The 23,793-nt window shown below is 42.2% G+C and overlaps 1 protein-coding gene across 3 annotated transcripts in view; it reads left to right on the top strand.

Annotated features, from left to right (window-relative positions):
- The first annotated feature begins 2,828 nt into the window (after window positions 1–2,828).
- PARP4 (poly(ADP-ribose) polymerase family member 4) overlaps window positions 2,829–23,793 on the top strand; it is a 114,186-nt gene continuing 93,221 nt past the window's right edge. For 2 of the 3 annotated variants that reach the window (XM_063102620.1, XM_063102622.1), the window contains exons 1-11: window positions 2,829–2,971; window positions 5,450–5,582; window positions 7,367–7,568; window positions 8,434–8,500; window positions 9,375–9,450; window positions 11,176–11,289; window positions 14,287–14,436; window positions 14,984–15,121; window positions 16,061–16,234; window positions 19,781–19,846; window positions 23,085–23,245. In XM_063102620.1, the coding sequence (XP_062958690.1) occupies window positions 5,451–5,582; window positions 7,367–7,568; window positions 8,434–8,500; window positions 9,375–9,450; window positions 11,176–11,289; window positions 14,287–14,436; window positions 14,984–15,121; window positions 16,061–16,234; window positions 19,781–19,846; window positions 23,085–23,245 (1,280 nt within the window). In that variant the 5' untranslated portion in view covers window positions 2,829–2,971; window position 5,450. The remainder of the gene's footprint in view (window positions 2,972–5,449; window positions 5,583–7,366; window positions 7,569–8,433; window positions 8,501–9,374; window positions 9,451–11,175; window positions 11,290–14,286; window positions 14,437–14,983; window positions 15,122–16,060; window positions 16,235–19,780; window positions 19,847–23,084; window positions 23,246–23,793) is intronic. The other variant, XM_063102621.1, reaches the window with a different exon arrangement.

Below are 23,793 nucleotides of genomic sequence, written 5' to 3'. Positions count from 1 at the left end.
TTGAATGTGTGGCTTTATATCCTTCATCAAATTTGGGACTTTGGGGCCATTATTTCTTCAGATACTCTTCCTGCCCCTTTCACTCTTTAATTTCTTCCTGGGGTTTCCATTATGCATGTATTTAATAGTGTCCCCAGGTCTCTTGGACTTTGTTCATTTTTCTTCATTCGTTTTTCTTTCTGCTCCTCTGATTTGATCATTTCAACTGTCCCATCTTCAAGTTTGCTCGTTCTTTCATCTGCCTGTTCAAATCTATGGTTGAGCTCCTCTTGTGAATTTTTCATTTAAGTTATTGTACTTTTCAACTATAAATTTTCTATTTGATTCCTTTTTATAATTTCTGTCTATTCATATCCTCTATTTGTTGAAACATTGTTCTCCAGATTTCTTTTAGTTCTTTGTCCATGTTTTCCTTCAGCCTTTTGTGTGTGTTTAAAATAGTTCAAAGTATTTGTCTAATAATTCCTGTATCTGTGATTCCTCAGGGACAGTTTCTGTTCATTTCTTTTTTCCTTTGAATTGGCCATGTTTTCATGTTTCTTTGCATGCCTTATAATTTTTTGTGGAAAATTAGACATTTTGAGTATTATGACATGTTAACTCTGGAAATCAGATTTTTCTCTCCTTTCCAGGATTTCTTGTTGTAGTTATTTGTTTAATGATTTTTTAAAACTATTTTTGTAAAGACTGTATTCTTTCTCATCTGTGGTCCCTGAAGTCTCTGTTCCTTTTGCTTAGTGCTCAGCTAGTGGTCTGATTGACATTTTCTTAAATGCCTGTAGAAAAAAAGAAAAAGAGAGAAAGGAAAGAAAAGAAAAAAATGCTCATCAAGTTTTTGCAGATTGACTCTGTGTTGGGGCATTTCTTCAGTGCTTAGCCAGGCCATTTACAACTATGCCTTAGTTGTCACTTCATGCTTACATTGAGCATAAAACCAGCCAGAGGTGAAAGCTTATGTTCTCCTCAGGTCTTTTCTCAGCATGCATCTTGCCCTTGGCATATGGCTTACTAGATGCCCCAGTATAATCAGGAGCTTTTTTTTTTTTTAAAAAAAGATGACTGGTAAGGGGATCTTAACCCTTGACTTGGTGTTGTCAGCACCATGCCCACCCAGTGAGCTAACCGGCCATCCCTATGTAGGATCCGAACCCGTGGCCTTGGTATTATCAGCACCACACTCTCCCGAGTGAGCCACGGGCCGGCCCTAATCAGGAGCTTTTCAAACTCTTTATTCCCCTCAAAAACTCACTCCTGGCTTTTCCTCCCATGCTTTCAGCTTGTATGTTTTATGCCCCTACTGTTATTTTTTGGTAGGCAGCAGCTTGTTCATTTACCTTCCAATGAATTTGAGGTACATCCTCTACATAGCTGCTTTTCTACCAAGAGAGTTCTGAATTAGGGAAAAAAAGCCACACCCCTTGCATCAGTCCTTCAGGGAGCGCCAAGACAAGTCAAAACAGACAAACAACTTCATGGGAAGAAGTCTCCTCTGCTCCCTCCAAAACCAGGTATCCACACCAGGAATGAGGGCTTGTTGGGAAAATAGAATAGTTTGGTCAGGGCCTTCACCTCCCGTCCAGTTGGGTGTGGTTCAGCATCCTTTGCAAGCAAATTGCGTGTGTTAGTTAGTGCATATGCACACCAATGTATCTTTTTAGTTTTGTTTCTATTCTTGTCTTCTTTGGAGAGAGAAAGAGAGTTTTAGTGAAGCAGGTGGGCAGGTGGGCATCTGCCTCGGGTGTCCGCCCAGCACAGCCATGCTTTTGAACCTATAGCTTCCAAGGACCTGTCTGCCAGTTACCTAGCTCATAGACCTGTGTGAAGGGGTCTGGTGACCCAGCCTGGCGTGTGTGGAGTCTGGTGACCTAGCCTGGTGTATGAAGGGTTTGTGACCCAGTCTGTGAATGGGCTTGAGGGGTCTGGGAGCTCCAGACCCAGCCCTAGCTCAAAAATCAGCCCAGTTGGCAGGATTATCAGAAGGTAAAAGAGCCCGACAACTAGCGTGGTGGTATAGTTAGACAATTGGTGTCACGAACGGGATTAAGAGTGCTACAATTGGCGCTGTAAACAGGACTCTGACAATAGCCTTTGGGCCACAGGGCTGAAAAGAGAGATGGAGCTAGGGTAAGTTAAAACACCATAAAGCTTTCCTGCCTAGGTGCAGTGGCCTTTCTTCTGTTCAAGCAGTTGTTAGTTTGCTGTAAACTTCTGACTGTCTTCTAGGTTTCGATAAGGTTGTTTTGCTAGTTTTTTTGTTCTGTTTTGTTTTATGTTTCTGGGGAGGAATTGATCCAGAGTGCCCTACTATTTCATTTTTGCTGATGTCACCTAAGTTGATTCTGATACAACCCTATAAGGTAGGTGTGATGATGAAACTGGGTAAAGTACCAGATAAAGTACCATGTCTACAATCCCCTCAGCAGTAGGTGGTAGAGTCAGGATTCAAATCCATACCCTTTCCACTCTATTCTCTATTCTATCCCTTCTGTTCTCCTAGTAGTCAGTATCCAGGGATTCTGATTGTTTCTCCTTACCTTACTCCCTGCTCGGTAAATCTCAGATCTGTATCTCTGGACCCCACTTCTCCCAAATTCCAGGTTTGGAGTTATCCTCATTCGCCCAATCCCGCCTGAAAGATAAAACTGAAAGTCTCTAGCCCTCGGGCTGCTCCTGGGAGGGAAACCCGGTCTAAGTCCGGTTCTCACGCCAGGATCTCGCTCCCCGCGCCCCGCCCCCCCCTCCCCCCCCCCCCCCCCGGCGGACCTAATTCCTGGCGCGGCCCGATGACGTCCCCGGTAGGGGCGCTCGGCCTGCGGAGCGAAGGGTGGGGTTCCGGCGGCGCTCCCACAGGCCCCGCCCAGGCGGCCGCGCCCCAGCCATCGCCAGGAGCGGGAGAGCCTGGCACCGAAAGCTCCCGGATCGCAGAGCGCCTGGAATCCGGGCGCCAGGAGCGGCCGGGGTCCTCTGGCAGGTGCGTGGGCGGCGCGGGGTGGCCGGTCGGGCCCCGCCGAAGGTCCCCTAGGCCTCGCCGGGAGGGGGCTCGTCCGCGCGCCCTCGGGGACGGCGGGCGGGGTCGTGCGGTGCGGGCCGAGTTTCAGGACTGCGGGTGGGGCTGGGGCGCCCGTGGGAGCGGCGGTCGGACCCGGTCTCCGGACACTTCCTGCGCGAGTCCAAGTGAGCAGGTCGCAGTGCAGTGCGGGTTCCTTGTTTCCAGCATGCCGGACGGCCTGTCTTCTTTCTGAAAGTTGGCTTTCAAAGGAAACTTATGCAAAAGTACCGTGGTTTGGTGAATAATCAGGAAATGTAGTCTGACTTTGTGAATAACTGGGAACACCGTGATAGAAACAATGTATTTGTTGAGGTCCGAAAATGAAAATCTGCAAGGCAGTTGAATAATTCCTGCGGGGAAGGCCGGGTGATTCATTCAGGAAGTCTGGTCGGTAGATCTCAGCTTCGAGAAAACCAAGCGCTATATATTCAAGCTTAAGCCCTTTCGATTCTGGGCTGCTAAAATGACAAAATGACAATAAATATATATCAACATTCTCAGCGTGATGTTATTATAAAGGAAAAATTCACTTTTTTTTTTTTTTACAAATTAATTCTGAATATGTGCGTGTGGCAGATTCTTGTATTACGTTTGACTTGATTTTTGATTCAGTAAGCATTTTTAGGTCCTGTCTGTGTGCTTAGAGTTATTATATGCCATGGGGATAGGAAAGGAACCAAAGTACTACCTTCCTTTTTAGGGGTTTAATAATCCCATTAGGGAAGGGCATTATTGATACCATTTGAGTCCAAATATGTAAAAATAGTGTTAAAAGACTTCTATAATCCCAGGCTTTAATTGATGTGTGAAAGAGTTTTTAGTAAATAAGCATTTATTGAATGCCTAAAGTATATCAAAAGTGATCAGGATTCTAGGCATATAAAGATCAAGGCACAGCTCTTTCTCACAAAAGATTGGCCCTCCTGGAGAAATTGTCAGAGGTAGGGAAGAGCCAATGAGTGACTGTAAAGAGGTGTGTGATCAAAGCTGGTGGCCTACTGGGAGGCCCCAAACAGGGCAGCCAATTAGAGGAGGAGGGTTCCAGGAAGACTTTATGGATAGGGAGACCCTGAGGCTTTTGGAAAGGAGGAAATGCCTGTGAAGCAGGAAGCCTCTGTTCCCACCTGCACCAACCTTTTATGGATAGAGTAGTTTGAAATTTGTGAGGGGTAGTGCTGAGAGTTTCTCAGGAACTAGGGCTGCACCTATTGTCTTTGGATGGAACACACTTAGTAAACGTTGTTTTAGGAAAGAGCTTGGAAGGAGGACAGACTGGATTGACCTTTGTAGATTTGCGTTACAGGATAACCAGCTCCTATCCTAGCCCAGTGTCTGTCAAATCTCATGTATATATAATCAGCACTGGGGAAAGCATGAGCAAACTCTGTCTAAAGAATGCTTTGAAAGAAGAAAGACACTGGTGGCATGTGTCTGTTAGAAAGCTGTCAAAACCAAGAGAAGAGGCTGGGCGTCTGAGAGAGACTAGAGATAGAATCTGTGAGATGACAGAAGTCCACACCTGACTTGAGATTTCACAAAACTCAAAGTGTTCCTTTCTCTGCCTCCCACACAACCTCAGGTACTAAGAACAGGCCAGAGATTTGTGTCTAAAATGTTTACACTCTGGTTTCATAACAATGTGAATGTACTTAAAAATGGATAAGATGGTAAATTTTGTTAAGTGTATTTTACCACAATGAAAAAAAAGCTGAAAAATGTTTGTACTCTTTGACTGACAGCAATTCCACTTCTGGCCCTCTGTTATAAGGAAACAATGACAGAGATTTAGCCAGAAAATGTATGTACAGAATGTTGACCCAGTAGAAACTGAGGCTGAACATATAGCCTGGAATTTATTGAGCCACTGTGTTGATTGCAGTGGGGCAAATGCATAGGTCAGTTTCCCCTGAGAAATGCACTCTGGAGGGGGCCAGCAGAGCTCAGCATTTTGTAATTACAAGAAGGGGGGAAAATCAAAAGAGAAAAGAGGACAGCCTCCTAATCATTACATCAGTTTTTCCATTGGCTAGTACATATATAGAGATTTTGGATTCTTACTAGGTTACATCCTACACACAAGAATCTGGGTTAAGGGTTACAGGAAACATTCTAGGTTACTTTATTACTTTTTCTGGTGCCTGTATGTATGGCTTAAGTTAAACTGGCTTTATGATAACATTTTTCAGGACATACAAATGACTGCTGGCTTTTCCCAGATTTCCCATATTACATGTTAGGACAGTGTTCAGTTTTGTGATTATAACATTATTGCAATGTCTTTTTAAAAAAAAATAATGCCCAATTTTCCGAGTTTGCTAGAGAACCATTTTAAATTCACCGTCTGTTCTATTCACTGAAAAGAAAGTCCTTAACTATAAATCAAAACTTTTATTCTTTCAGGATGACTGTGGGAATCTTTGCACATTGTACCTTCTGTTTGAAAGTTAAATACTTACCTCGTCAGCAGAAGAAAAAGCTACAAACTGACATTAAGGAAAATGGTGGAAAGTTTTCCTTTTTGTTAAATCCTCAGGTATTGTCTCATAAACTATCGTGTGATAGACATTGTGCTTTCCGGGAACACGGTCATGGTTAGAAGAGTAAGCAGAGGAGACTGGAGGCAGGGAGCGTGAGCTAAGGCAGGAGGAACCGTGACATCCCCCACTGGGAGGCTGGGCCAGGAGAAGCCGAGGAGGCCAGTGCCCAGCCCCTCTCCTCACCGTTCTGGAGCTACAGGACAATCCTGTATGCCCTGCAAATCTGATATTACTAGAGCACAGCTGAAGACGTAAAGAAGCTCTGAGGGCTGGCTAGTTAGCTCAGTTGGTTACAGTACAGCCTTCTATCCCTGAGGTCACAGGTTCGGATCCTCATACTGTTAGCCACGGGTGAGGGGAGGAGATTTGAGACCAACCACGTCTATTCTTGAAGGAGAAAAGTCATAGTGTACAGCATTTGCAAAAAGTCATATAGTGCACAGCATTTGCAAAAAGCGCACTTCAATCGCTCACCAGTATGTCAACACTGCAGTGACACCTGCTAAGTGTGGCTCCTGGGGGCGAGAGAAAAACATGCAGAGTAAACTGATCTTTGTGGTGCATGTTTTATTAGTTTAAAGGCTGATGGAAACTACCTTTCCTCTCTTGAAATGAACTGTAGGCCCGACAGTTTAGGTATAGAATTTCACAGCTGGATGAAATCTTGGAAATAATAAAGACTAATTTCTTTTTTAACCACCTCGCTGTAAGAAGTAAAAATTGAAGTCCAAAGGCACGAGGTCCCAGGCCTGCCCGCCCCTGTGACTCAGCCTGCCCCTCCCTGGGGCAGCTCTGGCACTTGGCCACAGTGAGCCCCATCTGTGCTGTGAAGTGCGTTCGACTGCTGTGAAATCACAAATGGAATGTCCCTGTTTACCTCCAGTTCAGACAGAATTGCATGTACTTCCCTCAGAGGTCTTTCCTCACTTACCTGTCTCACCAAATTTGTGGGTGGATGAATAGTTCATACCTGTTCTACCTTCTCAGTTTGTCTTCTGAGTGGTGAATTGCCAACATGGTCTCTCCTTTTTAGAAACTCTCACATACTGTGAGTGCAAACTTGGAAGTTATTTTGCCGATATAAACATTTGAGATGTGCCTACCAGCTATATGTAATGATGAGGAATGATCTCCAGGATCAGTTGTTAGGTGGAAAAGCAAGTACAGAAGAATGTGGATAGCATGCTGCCGTGTGTGCTTGCGTGTGTATTGTCTGCATAGAACAGCTCTAGAAGAGAACATGAGGAACACGTTACAGCAAACAGGTGCCTCTGGAAGAGGAACTGAGAACAACTATGAGGAAGAAGTTAACATATCATTATTATTATTTTAGTTTTTAGATATTCAACAGTGTGCGTGTACTACTTATTCAAAACTAAATTAATAAAATTACAAATTAACAAATTAAAATAGATAATCATGAATACACTTTGAACCTCCCATTGCACTCCTAAGGAAATTATTGAACAAGTGCACAAAGATATGTACATGAAGGTGTTAATCCAGCATTGTTTATATTAGTGAAAATTTGGAAATAAGCTCTAGTGTTGGTTAACCATTTATGGTACATCTGTAACCATACTTGTTAAAAACTGTTGAATTTAAAATTTTTTATATAACTAGAAATTGTATTATTTATAAGCTTTTTAGAAATCGGAGAAAAATTAATTACAAACTACCTTAAAACAAGACTTTTTAAGGGTGAAAATTACAGATATAAATAATGTATTTAAAAAATTTTTTCACTAATGCATAGAAGATTGACTCTTTTTTTTCTTAGTGCACACATATAATCTTAGACAATGCTAATGTTCTGAGTCAGCATCAACTGAACTGTATCCAAAAGAACCACATCCATATTGCAAGCCCAGATTTTATATGGGAATCTATCAAAGAAAGGAGACTTGTGGATATAAACAATTATGATCCTAATAAGTCACTGGACATCATGACACCTCCTGAACAAAAGGCAAGCAGCTCTGGTAAGCATTTCATAGCAAGCACTTAATGTATTATAGATACTAGAGTAAACATTTGGGTTTGTCATAGGTTTTATATACAAAGAACTGTCCAGAAATATTTTTTTAAAAATTAAGCATCTTATAACCTCAGAAAGTGGGCAGAAGCAATAAAGGACTAAAGACTACCTTAGCAATAGATATAGATTTCTTAATATCCAGTCTAGTGTGGTCAGATTCAAAATGACTACAAAAGCACTGATAATCTCAGAAAATTTGATTGTAATTTTAATTGGGAGGGGAAGAACCTTTGTGTTAAAAAAAATTATCACCACAACTTAATGATTGTAGAAATGTTGCGACCAGCATTTTGCTAAAGAAGATGATTTCCCTAAAAGAAACATATCTCCTTTATAAACCCAGATTTTATTTTGGAATCTGAGTCACATCATGAGTCACATCAAAAATCAAGCCGATCTGATAAATATTAACTTATAATAAATGTTTTGGTAGGGAGAAGCTTCTTTAGACAAGCATTTGTCCAGAAATGCTGATACTGTCATCAGACTTTCTCAGAAAATGATAGCTAAAACAGAAATAGGCAGGATAGACACCCCTTTCACATTGAAAACATATTAGTCAACATCCAGAATAATCCACTCAGATTCAGAACTACTCCAGCTTCACTGATGATCTTTTCCTACTTGTATTGATTGTCCTTAGATTACCAATAACTCACTGGACAGCTAAAATTGAAGGACAGCTGAAAAAACAATAGCATGGCAAAAATGGTCCACATTAAAGAATCTTAACAATTCCAGCAGTTAGACTGACTAATTATAATAAACCTTTGAGCAGTAAACAAGTATTTTGTTTGTTTTAATTCTAGAAGTGAAAACAGATGATCCATTCCTGGACAATGCCACAGAGAAGGACAACACTGTGGAACTCACTAAGTAATCTACTTGTGATCCTTAAGACTCTACAGAGTTTGCAAAATGTTTTATAAACTTCACAGTATTAAAATAGTACTTGTAGACTTTTGAAGTATTTTGTTTTGCTTATCTAACTATTAGTTTTTTTATTTAAGACTTTTTACTTCAACTAGTACAGTGATATTTTTATCTTTTCAGTATTATATGAGATTGAACGTAATTGTTAGATTAATTGATTTTAAAAAAGAAAAACCACCATCAGTGCGATTTGGTCACGCTGCTGATTCTGTTACTTTACCAAGCAGCCTTTAGGGTAAAGATGGTTCATTACTCTTTACTTGATATTTTCAAAAATGGAAATAACAACAACTTTCCTCAAATGGATTATGTGAGTCTAAGGTCCCATGTGGTTTCTTAAGACATAACCCAAACTGCGGTGTTAATTGGGCATCAGATTTGGTTTTATTTTATTTGCTAAAAGCACTGTTAAAAGAGTACAAAATCCAAAATGAGAAATATGAATTATGAGAAGTCTGACTCCTTTATTTTAAAGAATTGATTGTAGTCAGAGAAGAGTGACATGGCTTCTAAGTGTCGAAGCCCAAGGTGGAGGCCTGCGGCAGTCCTTGGCATGTGGGGCTCTGTGCTCCTGCCCCGCAGCCCACACATGCACAGCCACATGCACAGCGTGGGCAGCCGGCCACGCCTCAGGCCCAGGGGACTCCAGCTCCTTTCACTTAAGCATGTAACCATTCCTAGCAATATCCTACGGAGGCATTAGGGACTCATACTGTATTTTGTAAGGAATTAGGAGATCTCCAAGAAGAATTTTATAAAATTCTGTGTAGCCTAATAATCCATTTTAATGTCAAAATTTTAATTATACAAATTTCAGGTTTTGTACAGAAAATGTTGAAATTCCTCATTTTCCTCAAGATTTTGAAGTTGCAAAATATGACAGCTTGGAAAAAGTAAGAGTTTCTGATTTATATTTACAAAAAAAAATGTTAGAATTTCTTCTTGGTGTTTTTGCTGTTAGATCATTTTCTCATTGTTTTGAAAAATTATACATATCCTGAATATCATATATCCCTTAATATATGAGTTGATTTTAATCGTTAAGAAAATATTTGTTTAAAATTTAATGTTTAATATTTTAGTGTTTTTATTATGGAAGTAATGTATGCTCATAGTAAAAATTTTAAACAGTACACATATTAATATGGCATTTGTGAGGAAAATAGAAGAGTTTGATCAGGCCCCCTGCCTCAGGTCCAGTTGGGTGTGGTGTAGCACATTCCTTGTAAATAAGTTGTGTGGGGGTGGAATTAGTGCACATGCGCACCCATGTATCTATAATTTGTTGCTATTGTGTGTTTTTGAGTTTGTGAAGCAGTGGCTGTGGAGAGATTGCATCTAAAAATAGAGCACGTTTACTTTGCTGGCAGCTGCTTAGTTTTTCTTTGGACTTTGCTGGTAGCAATTGAGTTTCTGAGTACCTTTTTGGACTGCCTAGCTCTTACTCTTAGGGGTGTGTGTGTGTGTGTGTGTGTGTGTGTGTGTGTGTGTGTGTGTGTGTGTGTGTGTGTGTGTGTGTGTGTGTGTGTGTGTGTGTGTGTGTGTGTGTGTGTGTGTGTGTGTGTGTGTGTGTGTGTGTGTGTGTGTGTGTGTGTGTGAGCTCTTAGGGGTGTGTGTGTGTGTGTGTGTGTGTGTGTGTGTGTTGAATAAAGACTACTCTTTCTTCAACCAAGACTCCAAGGACCTTCTTTCTTGTTACCTAGCTCGTAGACCTGCATGTGAAAGTTTTGTGACCCAGTCTGGACAACGAGCTTGAGGGGTCTGTGCCCATTTTTTAACACATCTGAGAGCTAGGCAGTCCACAGAGAAACTCAAAACTCAACTGCTACCAGCAAAGTCCACTGAAAAACTGAGAACTTAACTGCCAGCAGAATAAACATGCTCTATTTTTAGACTTGAGCTCTGTCCTCCAGCTGCTTGACAAACTCTAGCACACACAGTAGCAACAAACTAAAAAGATACATTAAACTAAAAAGATACATTGGCGCTTATGCACACTAACTCCACCCACACACAACTGTTTACAAGGAATGTGCTGTACCACCCCCAACTGGACTTGAGGCAGGGGGCCTGATTAAATTATTCTATTTTCCTCTCAGCTCCAGACCCAGCCCTAGCTCTACAGCATTAAAAATCAAAGTCCTCCTTCCTGTTATGAACAGTTTCTTGTATTTGAAAAGGGTCAATTTGACACCAAGTATGCTTTGCTGAATTTCCATTCCTTTTACATTAAGAGAAAAACAAAAAACTTTTCTTTGACAAAATCACACAAACGAAAATCAACACTAGCCTTTAGATATTTTAATAAAATATAATTTGAAAATAACATTTCCTTCTGTGATAAAGAAAACATGAAAAGCAGTGCAGTATAACAAACATATACAGATATACCTATAGTAAAAATACAGGAGGGAAGAATACCAGAATATTAATAGTGATTATATATCTGTAGTGGGATTTCAGGTGGTTTTTATTTTCATCTTGGTACTTTTTAAAATTTTCTCTATTATAACTGTAGTGAACATATATTACTTTGTAATTATAACCAAAATTTTCACCTGGCATGCACAGTTCATTGTTCCCCTAGTGCAGCTTCTGAAAGCATCCCTGTTTTCCAGGTGGGGGCAGAGGGTATCCAAGAAACTGCTGTGGTGGAGCTGCGCTGCTCCCGGGACCCCGGGGACTGTCCATTTCTGATATCGGCACACTTCCTTCTGGCTGACGGTGTGCAGGTAATGCTGTTTATATTGATTCCTGTGTGTTTCTCCACTCCTGTCTATAGTTTCCTTAAAATTAGTCAATGAGCTAGGGAACCTGCTAACCTTTTACTTCTTACCTGGTGTCTTAGCTCAGGCAATTGTAACAAATACCACAGACTGGGTGGCTCAAACAAGAGACATTTATTTCTCACAGCACTAGAGGCTGGAAGTCCCAGATCCAAGTGCAGCAAGGTTGGTTTCTTCTATGGCCTCTCTTCTTGGCTTGCAGATGGCTGTCTTCTCCCTTTGTCTTCACATGACCTTTTTTCTGTGTCTCCATGTCTCCTCTTATAAGGACACCAGTCACATTGGATCAGGGCCAACCCTTATGACCTCATTTAACTTAATTACCTCTTTAAAGGTCCTTTCTCCAAATACAGTCCCATTCTGAGGTACCTGGGGTGTTAGGACTTTAGCATATGAACGGGGGGGGGGTGGGGGGGTGGGCACAGTTCAGCCCATAACACCTGGTAAAGAGTTTTGCAAGGCAAAAATGTCTTCTCTTTTGGAGTGTGGGAGGTGAGGACTGCACCCCCTGACTGGAGCAGCATGGGGTCTGCCCAAGGAGAATATCATGGGGTACAGGGCATATAGGGTTCCTGCTCTTGTTCCACATCACTTATGGAATATCTTCCTAATGTGTGCACCTCTAAAAGCAATCTGTTAACATGTTTTCACTAAGCACCTGCTATGTACCAAGCAATCTGCCAGGGCCAGGACCCAAAGAGAAAATGCTTCATACTCTGACCCCCAGAAATCACCATCTGGAAGGAAACAACACATTCATCGTTGCAATTCACTGTACAGTTCTGATACTGAAGTGTACATAAAGTTAACTACTTACAGTGTTTTGATAGCCCACTGTTAAGTAGCAGGCTATGTAACTGTTTGGTTAGGTATGTCCTGCATTCACTTAACGAAAAAAATTCTCGTATAAGTGGACATGTGCAGTTCAGACTCATGTTGTACAAGGGTCAACTGTATACTATATTTTGTGGAGGATTTGCTAGTTTAGGTAAAAAGTAAGTAAAAATCAAAGTTTTTTTTTTTCATCGAAAAAGAAAACTGCTTATGCCAACCTGTCCCTTCCTGGGTGCCTTCCACCCGTGGGAAGCCTGAGTCTCTTTGGGTGAACTGGATTTGTTAAGAGAAGCGTGGGGCTGGCCGGTTAGCTCAGTTGATTAGAATGCAGTGTTAGAACACCAAGGTCGAGTCAGATCCCCATACCAGCCAGCTGCCCTCCCCCTCAAAAAAGAAGAGAAGCCTGTCCACCTTGATAGAAGTGATCCTCACTTAACCAGCAATGAAACAGCCATTCTGTAGAAGAGGATTTTCCAGCTTGCCTTTCTCCTTAGTAAAACTATTTTGATGGAAATCTTCCAAAATGTTGTTTTAACTCTACCTCCTTAAATGAAGTGACTTGAACGTGCACTTCTCTTTTCTGTCACCTCTCCCCCAGGGTGACAGAGACACAAAGGATTACACAAAACCGATTTTTCCAGAGCAGTGAGAGGCCCAGAAGGGGTTAATTCCAGGGGAATTAACCAAGAGAGAAGGAATTCCTGGGAGATAACCCCAAACTAGGTTTTCTCTCCTTTTTTATTGTCCAGGCAAGAAAGTTACAGCAAAGAACACAGGTGGTTAATCAGTCATAGTGAAAACATAAACAAACTGGCTACATGACAATTTTCATTAAGGTAGGTGCAACTTAAAAATAGTTTAAGCAATTTACCATCAAAGAAGTCATAAAACTAAGCTATGTGACATACAAAAGAACCAATGAGATAATCACTATGGCAACACTTAGTTCCCTAGGAAACTTAAAGAAACAGCTGAATGTGAAATGTAAAACCAACCACTAATTGGCAGGGTAGCCTTGAAGCTTTTAGCACACATATTTTCCCATCATTAGGTTTAGCTGCACCAAGGTCATCTTCCCTTAGAGCAAGCACTTTTGCTGTGTTAAAATTTTCATATCCACACCAGAGACTTTAGTGCTGTGAAAGTTTTCTGTTTTTTCCCAAGCTTAGCATTTCTATGTGCAATACTAAAAAGTTAGGCCATTCCCTAAACAACAGGATTTGGTCCTGCTAAGAACTAAGGACTGTGGTCCTACTAAACTACAGCCTGATCTAAGGACTGTGGTCCTCCTAATCTAAGGGTTAAAGCCCTGTGATGTTAGTATCCTACACACTTTTCCAACTTTGAGGTATCCTGCAGCCGTACTCTGGGAGGGCAGCTTATCAGTATCAAGAGCTCATGGCTTCCGCTGGGGCTGTATACCCCAGAACCAAGGGTGTGGCTAACACCTGCAAGGATGCCAGGCTTCCTAGCTGGGGCAAGTTTTCCCATATTCTCTGGGGTTAATCTTACTATGCCGCTTATTACAGGGGCAGGGATTTCCAAGAAGAGCAGAAAATGCTACATCCTCGGCAGCTCAAAGTGAGGAAGGAATTTGTGCCTTTGCAAAGGACCCTCACCCTGGGCCTTTAACATTGTTTGCACAACCTAATAGTTTTCCTGCTTTTCTCCTTGCTGGAAGCCAGCATATCGTTTTGACTATGTGCCTGTCTCAAACAATACATCCTTTCTCAGGTATTTTTCTTTTCTTCCCCTCCCCCAATTTATTTTTCTCACTTCCAGAAAGCTGGAAAGCCAGCCTTCAAAGCTAACTAGGACAGTGTGCAAAGTAAGAGTCTGTAGGTTGTGAGTGGACACTCAAGTGGCTCCGTGCTGAATCAAAAGGTCTTCACTGTCTGCTGTGCTTGCTCGGGCTTCCCCTGTTCCAGGTTTTAGCTGTTTTGTGAAGAATTGAAGATTTAAGTATTCTTTCTTTGAAAAAGACTAGTTTCTAAACTCCTTCATGGCAGGGATCTAATGCCTTATTCACGTTCAGTACCTAGTAGGTGTTTGATAAAGATGGCTACATTAATAAGTTACTTTTCCTTTGCTGTGTACTGTAATTCGCAGACTAGAAGAGAGTTTGCTGTAAAGAAAACCTCTGCAGATGCAAGCGAATACTATGAAATTTATATGGACAAACTGAAGGAACAGGGATTTCTACTAAGAGAACATTTTACACCAGAAGCAACCCAATTAGCATCTGAAAAATTGCAAGCAGTAAGATTGATTTGTACATGTTGTTTTGTGTTATTGATTGAATATTTTTAGTAGAAATGTTTTCTTTATTGCAAGTAAAAAATTGGCAGGAGAGAAGAGGAGGAGTTAAGAGGAAAGGTGAGCCCACAGAGGCATGGAAGCTGAGTGGGGAGAGAGTTCCAGGACAAGCCACTTTATTTCAGCAGCTGACCGTTGCACTTTTGAAAGATTACTTTATAACCTAGGCCACAAATCAAGGGTCTTTAACCCTTGTATCTAATGCCACTGACAGTCCTAAAGCTTACAAGGTGAAGGAAGGCAAGCAGAAAAAGAAAATGGGAAGAAAAGGGGGAAAAGGGGAATCAGAGGAGAGTTCACGGAGGAGGTGGAGGGAGAGCCAGGCAGAGAGGGGCCGAGGGCATTACAGCTGCCTGGCTGAGGTGACTCTCCTATGCTGTAATTCATTATTTCTTCTCAGGCCTTTGTTCATTGGCCTGTGTTAGTTTTAAACAAACTTGCTCACATGGTGACTCTTTGGTAGTGTTTCTTTGTTATTTCATTGTTCCAGTTGCTTTTGGAGGAACTCATACTTTCATGCCCTCCGAGCCAGGAGGTGAGCGATTTGGTGGAGATGGTTTGGGTGGAAGCCTTGGGCCACCTGGGGCACATGCTTCTCAAGCCGGTGAACAGGATCAGCCTCAACGATGTAAGTCAAGTGTGTTGCTGAAACAAAATATGACAAACCTGCTTCCTGGTTTATTAGCTTAAATAATAGCACTTATTTGCACACTCGGCCGATTGCTCTGGAATTCATTCCTGACCGTTCTTTACTTGTACCCTGAAGAAAGGGAACATGAAGAGCACTGAGGGGAAAATAAGCCTCCGAGATAACTAGACATCCCTGTCTATGAAATGTCAGCTGCAGAAGCTGGTCACAGGTAGGCTTTGGTGTGGCAGTGAGAGGCCTGATCCTCTGGGCCGAGAGGCATGTGTGATCTCGGACCCGGTGAGGTGCCCAGCCACTTACCTGCTTCCATCCTGTGCCTTCTGACCATCTTATGGAAGGCAGGCATTCTTCCAGCACCCCAGAAAATGCTCTTCTCCTGATTATGTGAAGTTGTGGTTGAAAGAGCAAATGAGAGAGGATGTCCCCATGACATAACTTGCACAACTGTGTTATCATATTAAAATAATACAGACACTTCCTCTGTGGAATTAAACTAATTTACCTCAGGGAGAAAAAGGTTTCCTGCGAAAAAGTCCATGAAGCACTTGTATAATTGGAAACACAGTCTGGTGGGTTTTGTTTCTAGTTTGATGCTAACATCTTTCTAAACTTCTCATGTGAAAAGCAAGTCTCCTACAGTTGCATTAGTGTTCCTGTCTCTGTATGTGTATACACGTGCACATGTACACATGTGTAGAGAAATGCATGACTCCAGTTCTTTCCCCTAGTTAAGCTGAGCCCAGTTTGGAAAGAATCGTTTCCAACAAAGATCAGCATCTGCTTCATGGCAGCTGTCCAGTAGAAAACTGAGAGTGCAACATGTCCAACGATTATTGTGGATATTTTTGTACATGTTCCTTCACTTCTGTGATTATCAAGATTTGGTTTTGATAAACATATATGGTCTTCTATTTAAAGGTGAGCAAGGCAGAGGGGATTCTCCTTCTAGTAAAGGCAGCACTGAAAAATGGAGAAACAGCAGGACAGTTGCAGAAGATGATGACTGAGTTCTACAGATTAATACCTCACAAAGTCCCAACAACTGAAGAAGTGAACCTGAGACTGTTAGCTAAGAAAGAAGACCTCTGCCAGGTAAACCTCTGAAATAGAGAATTCAATTTAAAATGTGTTAAGGGTGGTATTTAAAAATCTGATGAATAAGTAACACTGAATCACAAAAGTTGTCTCCAGAGTTGTGCTGAAGAATAAATTGTTGAGCTATTTTAGAATGCTCTGGGTCCTTATGGAAGTTTCCTAAACCACATTCCCAAACGTTCATATGTTGGCATAATGATACAAGTGCAGAAATATGTTAGAATTGCTACCTTGTAAAAGTAATTTTCCATATCCTAAGATGAGTTAGGACTCTCTGCAGAAGAAACAGAAAACTGCAACTCACTTAAACAGGACGCTGAGGACATTTATGACCCTACCCAATAAGAAGTCCACTTGTGGGGTGACTGCTGGCCCAGGTAACCCCATGACTCGGTTTATCAGTATTATCATCAGGGTCCCAGCCTCTTTTCTCTCTGTACTTCCTGCAAAGTGACAGTTCCACACTCAGCTCAGCTCCGTTATGATCAGCGCACGGCTGCGGTAGTTCATAGCAGCCGCTCTGGAATATTTTTGTGTATGTCTCATAGAGGAAGCCCCTGGTAGACTCATACTTCTTTGCTCAGAACTGAGTCATGTGCACATTCCTAAACCACTCACTGGCGAGGAGAATGGAATTACTGCTGAGAAATGGGCCATCTCCCCTGAGCTGCAGGGAGGGAGCAGGGCTCAGTTAACTAAAAGGAAGATAGCTGCTGTGGCCACCCACCCTGGACGAGGCTGCAGTCACTCTCTGGGTCTGATTCACCTCATATGTGTGCAGTGGGACTGGGATGAGATCAGAGACCTGTAACCTAGACTTCAGAGAAGTTTGTAGATGTGAAATTTTGCATGTTTTGGGGAAACGATAGCTTTCAATGGATTCCCAGAGGAGTCTTTAATCCACAATAAGTGAAGAACCAGTAGGTGAGAAGAGACACCTTTCCAAATTTCAAATCCCATGATTTACCTAACACTAGCCATAAAGAATCTCAGTCATCACTTTTGCTAAGAGGGAGTGTATGGTGACCATGTAAATACTTTTTAATTTAAATTTATAGTTTGAATAGATAATACATCTGCATGACTCAAAAGTAAAAATTATATTAAAAAGATATACTCAGAGAAATCTCTATTCTACCCTGTCCCTGCCACCCTGTTCCCCTCCCCCACTCCTATAGGTAACTTTTTATTCATTTCTTTTTGTCTTTGCAGAGTTTCTTTATGCAAATAATTATAGAAACATATATTCTTATTTTTCTCATATTTATCTAAAAAGTGCTGTAGTATCTTTGCTGTTCTGCATCTTGCTTTTCTCAATATATCCTCTGCATAGAGCTCACCTGCATTCTAGTATCCCACTGTGGGGATGTGCCATATTGTGTGGATATGTCCTGTTGCCAGACATTTGGATATTGTTGTTTCTGGGTATTGCTACCATAAACAGTGCCACAATGAATAACCTCATATTCCTGTCATTTCGTAGGGTCCTAGAAGTGGAAGTGCTGGCTTAACAGATAAATGCGTGTGTAATTTTGATAGATATTGTCTGATTCCCTCATAAGTTTTGTACCATTTTGCCCTCCCACTATCAAAGACTAAGAGTTTCTGTTTCCTATAGTCTTACGGAGGCATGTTTGTCAGACTCTTAGGCTTTTGCCAGTGGTATGGACGAGATATGGCCTCTCACTCTTGTGAGGCCGAGCACCTTTCCAAATGAGTAAGGGCCATGTTTCCTCTTCAGTGGACTGTCTGTTCATATCCTTTGCCTCTTTTCTTATGGATCTTGATATTTTTCTTCATGACTTTTAAGAGCTCTTTATATCTGAGGGGCTTAGTCTGTGATATGAGCTGCAAACATTTTCCCAGTTTGTCTTATTTTCCTTATGGTAAATTTTTGTTGGTGGTGCTGGTGGTTGGCTTGTTTTGTTTCTACCATATAGACGTTTTTTGCTTTTATATAGAAAAATGCATTAATCTTTTATTTTCTGGGTGGTGGATTTGAGTTATAGTTAGGAAGGCCTGCCCCACACCAAAGTCATGAAGATGCTTGGAAGCAGAGAGGCCAGAGCTCCTCATCAGTGGCTCCTCAGTCTCAAAGATCCTAAAGCAGTAAGCTCATAGACTAAACCTAATTCATATCACCAGGAACTGTGGTCCCTCCTCCAAGCTCCAGGACCTATGAATAGATGAACGGAAGGCACCCATGTCTTACTCATCTTCGTATCTTTCAAACCTAATACAGAGCCTGGTATACAGAACCAGTTAGTGAATTTTTAAAGCAGAATTGGGCTTGAAGTCTAATGATCCCGAGATCCCATTTAGTCACTGTGTGAGTGGGAAAGAGCACACACGCCTTCCTCTGCTCTCACGCACGACAAGCATCACAGAAGACCAACTTCTGTGACCAAGTGTGTGGGGATTTCTCTCCACCAGCAAACAAGCAATCGATTCCACAGTGGATGCTCCTGGGTATCCTCCAATTCAATTCCAACACTATCTCCAGGTTGAGGGCTCAGTCCCCAGGACTGCCCCTGTCTCAGATGCCAGTCACAAGTCCAGGCCTCTAGAACTTCTAACCAACTAGCTATAAATTGGGGCTCTCACAACCCCTTCCTTGGGTTCGATTAATTTGCTGAGTGGCTCATAGAACTCAGGGAAACCCATACTTGCGTTTACCAGTTTATTATAAAGGACATTACAAAACATACAAAGAAACACATAGAGTGAGGTATGGGGGAGGGGCACAGGGCTTCCATGCCCTCCCTGGGCCCACCCTCCGGGAATCTCCACGTATTTGGCTATCTGGAAGCTGCCCAGACTCCAGCATCTTGGGTTTTTATGGAGGCTTCATTACATAAGCATGATTGATTAAACCACGGGCCTCTGGTGATCGAATTAACCTTCAGCCTCTCTCCCCTCCCAGGAGGTTGTGGGTGGGACTGGAAGTCACAACCTTCAGTCCTGTCTTGGGCTTTCCTGCAACCAGACCCCATCCTGAAGCTACCTAGGGGGCTGCCAGCCATTGTCAGCATACGAAGAGACTCTTACCACTTTGGAGATTCTAAGGATTTTAGGAGTTGTGTGCCAGGAGAGGAGGACGAAGTCCAAATACATATTTTCATCATATCACAGTCACTATCCCTCCTCGCTGTGGGATCTTGAGCAATTGATTTAACTTCTCAGAGCCTCACTTTCTCAGCTGTACAGTGAGGATGATAGGGCCTGCCACAGTGTTGTAGTAGGGATTAAAAGAATGATGTATCTGAACAAGCTTTATTGACAGGGATGTGCTCTGGCCCTCCCCCGTTCACCCCGAGCACTGTGCCTCCTGGCACTTGCAGCTGCTTGACACCATTAAACAGATTGTAAGCAAGGGATAAGGCCCCCCAGCATGAAGACCCCCAAAGCCGAGTGTCTCTGAAAATTTGGAAATGTGGGAGTAATCTTAATTTTTGAATCAAGACCAGCCTCCCCTGTTCATCAGAGTCTGCCAGATAAACTTCATCCAAAAAGCAGTATCAGATGCTTTGGGGTGTTTTCCAGATGAGCTGCTTCTGTGGAAATACAGTCTTCTCTTCATTTTTCACACTGATCTGTTCATCAGAAATGGTAACTTCATGGCATGTGCTTCTGTGACATGAACTAAACCTCTGGTTTGAAGTGGGGCATCCTGTGGAAGCTGGTGCTGGCATGAACACTAGTCTTTGTGCAATGCTGGTCACTGCTTCTCTGGTCAAGTGTCTTGGTGCCTGCGTTTTTTGCCTGTGGCATTGACTGCAAGAAAGGACGATGGAACCAGGAGTGTGTCAGCTGTAGGACAAAGAATCTCCTCTTTTCTTGGAAGAAGTAGCAGCAACCATTGAAACCACCAAAACCCAAGGACAGCTACCAGTACAAAGGGCACTTTTGAAAAGCCACCACTCACAGTGCCTCCTCCAGAGGAAACGTGTGTGGAAGGTTCTTCCAGAGCCCCCTCCTGTGGACACACAGCAGGTGCCTGCCTCTCCCCAGGTGGTGCCGTCCCAGCCGGGCTTTCCTGCTGGCTTCCTCACTGGGCAGCAGGTCCTGGACACTGACCTACCAGGCAGCCTTAGTCTATGCCCCTTTCACCTTCCCAGACCTGTGCTGTTAGACCTTACAGTTTCCCTTTTAAGTAGCTCATACTACTTTGAAGATACAGTGAATAATTTGGAGTTGTGTGGACCAATTGCTGGTTCTGTGTTGAACATCCCATGTAAACTCTTAGAATTCCATGATTTCAGACTGTGAAATATCTTTATGGGCATCAGTTATTGTGGAAACAGGTATTCCTGTGCTAGAATTTTAGTGCCATCTCTACCCAAACACACATGCACTCGGGATGTGCTGTGTGTATTATGTGATTGTGTAATAGAATATCTTATTTTACATGATTGTGCATTTCATGTTGTAGGCTCTCTATGGCTAGTTGTAAACCTTACATATGAGAGTTTCCCTTCAAGTCCTTTTCTGACGAAGCATGAGGTCTTAACTCACTTTGGAAGGACATAGCAGTTAAGTAATGTAAACTTCAGTAACTTGGTGGCTGACACCATGTTTGTGTGAGCCATGTCACCTTGTTCTTCATAAAGGCTGTGCCTTCACCCTGACCGTCTTCAGGGAAAGGTTAAGTCAATCTGCATTTCTGCCATAGCTCACAAATAAAACACATTCACAGGGCTGGTGGTTTGCTTAGTTGGCTAGAGCACAGTCTTATAACACTGAGATCACTGGTTGAGATCCCCATACTGGCCAGCTGTGAAAAAAACCACACAATTCACGATCTCAGCTTATTCCCAAGCAGATGTTTTCCCGTGCCTCAAAGCCACAAAATGCAGATTTTCACAGGTGGAGCTTGAAAAGAAAGATGTGAACAGCTGGCTGGAAGTACGTTTCTTGGACTCGTCTGGAGTAATTCCACCCATTCTTCTTAGTAAGCATGAAATTATCCAGAAGGTTGAAAAGAAAAATGTTGTTTATCAGAGCAAATATGTCAAGTGGTTTGTTCTTTTCACGGAGATGTTAAATAGCATGTCAGAAAGCTGCCAACATCCTCGTATGCATGTGTCTGCTTGTGGAGCAGCAGACTTTTTAGAGAACACTTGATAGAAACTGCGGGAGAAGGTGGGCAGTTGACTTCTGCTGTGGTCTTTGGCTAACGGTGCGTCTGCAGTCTGTGACTGGCTAGCCACGTCCACCTTCCAGTGCACCGGCTACCCAGCAAGCTCAGTTCATATGTAGTTCCCTTGACACCTTATTCCTTAGGAGCAGCAGGTACCTGGCCACACTGTTGTCCGCCCAGATGAAAGGCCTGGCCACTGTGATTCCACTTCTCTTGGATCTTGCTGTAGAAGGCTGGCTTGTCTGCCGAGAGATTCCTCTGAAAGGCAAAGTTGGATTTGAGCAACATCAAGTGAAATGTCTTCCCATTTCATGCCGTGAGGAGCTCCTTGGTGTAGTTCATGGCTGGATGTGAACACAGATGTTAACTCTTCCTTTGAAACAAACTATCTCACAGGCTGAGCTTTCTGGCTACCCTTCTCCTCTGATTTTAGCAACAGAAAAGGTTTCTGTTCTCATAAAGCTTCTAGGCCCTTGAAGATGAACTCACTGCAGTGTTTAACATTCAGCTTTATTAGTGCACATGAGATTGAAGACACACAGATGGGAGAGGCACTTAGAACCAATAGAAAGAGAACAGGAAGCTTTCTATGTGCAGAGCTGAGATGCTGTCTCAAGTTGTCGTGGTCAATAAAATAATCCATTTTTGTGCTGAGCTGGCAGAGGCTACTAGACACCCATTCCTGGGTGAAGTGCTGTGAGAAGCTGACGCCGTCTTGTGGATTATGTCATTTTGATGCACCATTAGCCAAAGACCACAGCAGCAAGCCAACTGCCCACCCTCTCCCAGCAGTTTCCATCGAGTGTTCTTTTAAAAGTCTGTGGCTCCAGGTTGCTTCTGATACTGTTCTTTTAAACAAAAATGACTCACTTTAAAAATAGTTGCTTTGTTTTGTAAAGATTCTAGAGAAGTGCATTGCTTGTTATTTTGCTTTTAATGGAATCAGGAAGGAAAAATACCTTGAAACCCCAAATCTCATCAGTATCAGTGTGACCATATGTGAGGCGGGGGGAAGGAGCATGTTGCTTGTGTTTCCTATCCATGTTTCCAGGTTATGGATTTTGTTTCTTGGCTTTTGTTTATATTAGTGGGACTAGTCTGATTTTTTTGTAACTAATATCCCATTTCTTAGGAATTTGTACCTCAACTGCAATGATGTGGCCTAAGACTTACATGGAACTATTTAAGGGTAGAAAATACTGAAGAGGGTTTGGCTTTTTGTTTCATAAGCTGTAGTAAAGAGCCAAGTAACAATTTGTCAACTGAGTGTGTCATTCATCCTGCCACATGTGGTTCAAATGTTGCGACAGGAGAAAAAGAAAGACTTTTGGAAATTGTACTGCTTCAGGGTTGCTTACATTTGTAAAAATAATGGTTTACTTGCATATATGGTTTTATAATATTTTTGAGATTATAAGAAAGTGTGTTCACTGTTCAAAATAAAAAAGTATAAGAAAAAAATCATTCCTATTCCCCTGAAAAACATTGTGCTGTACTAATGTACAGAATTATTATTATTGTATATTGTGCTATTAGTGATGCAACAGTATTAAGTTTAATACCTCACTAACAACAAATATTGATCAAAACTTTGATGAAAAAACTGCAACTGATTTTTCCAATTTTTTTGAGAAAGTATTATGGTAATATAAACATTAATTTTGGTATGTGATGATTCTAACATCTGTGTATCATTTCCACCCACAGCTAATAAGAGACATGGTTAATGTCTGTGAAACTAATTTGTCCAAACCCAACCCACCATCTCTTGCCAAATACCAAGCTTTGAGATGTAAAATTGAGCATGTTGAACAGAATACTGAAGAATTTTCCAGGGTTAGAAAAGAGATGTTGAAGAATAATCACAGGTAAGCGTAAAGGAGATATCGTAGGATCTGTTGTCATGTAATGCACTTGGAGACTCTGTTACAAAGCCCATCGTGGTGATCACTTACATGGTGTGATAACACCAAGGTCCAGGGTTTGGATCCCTGTGCCCTACCGGCCAGCCCCCCACCCCCCAAAAAAACATAACGACGTAGATAATTCAACCCTCAGTAACAAAATAGTTACAGTGTGATGATGGGTCACTTTCCTCTGTGTCAGAACAGGGCCTGGGCCACTATTCTGTACTGCAGACACTCCCTACTGTTCCACTCTGATTTCAAGGTTGCCTAATCTTGTTGAGGATTAAATCTAAAAATTTTAAATCAAAATTGTTTGAGTTTGTGTTTTGAAGGGCATTAGAGAGGAAAGTCCATTTAAATTAAAATTTAAACATGCAGGAATATATGTGCGGCTAACACAGCCACCAGCCTCGGTGCACTTCCTCCCCGGCCCTCATCCTGCAGGGTGGGCCCGGCGCCCAGGGCTCCTTCCACTGCAGCTGTCCTCAGCCCTGCAGCTTTGCTCTCAG

Source organism: Cynocephalus volans, chromosome 7 (assembly GCF_027409185.1).
Source record: "Cynocephalus volans isolate mCynVol1 chromosome 7, mCynVol1.pri, whole genome shotgun sequence".
Taxonomy (NCBI): domain Eukaryota; kingdom Metazoa; phylum Chordata; class Mammalia; order Dermoptera; family Cynocephalidae; genus Cynocephalus; species Cynocephalus volans.
This window is presented reverse-complemented; position numbering and strand designations above follow the sequence as displayed.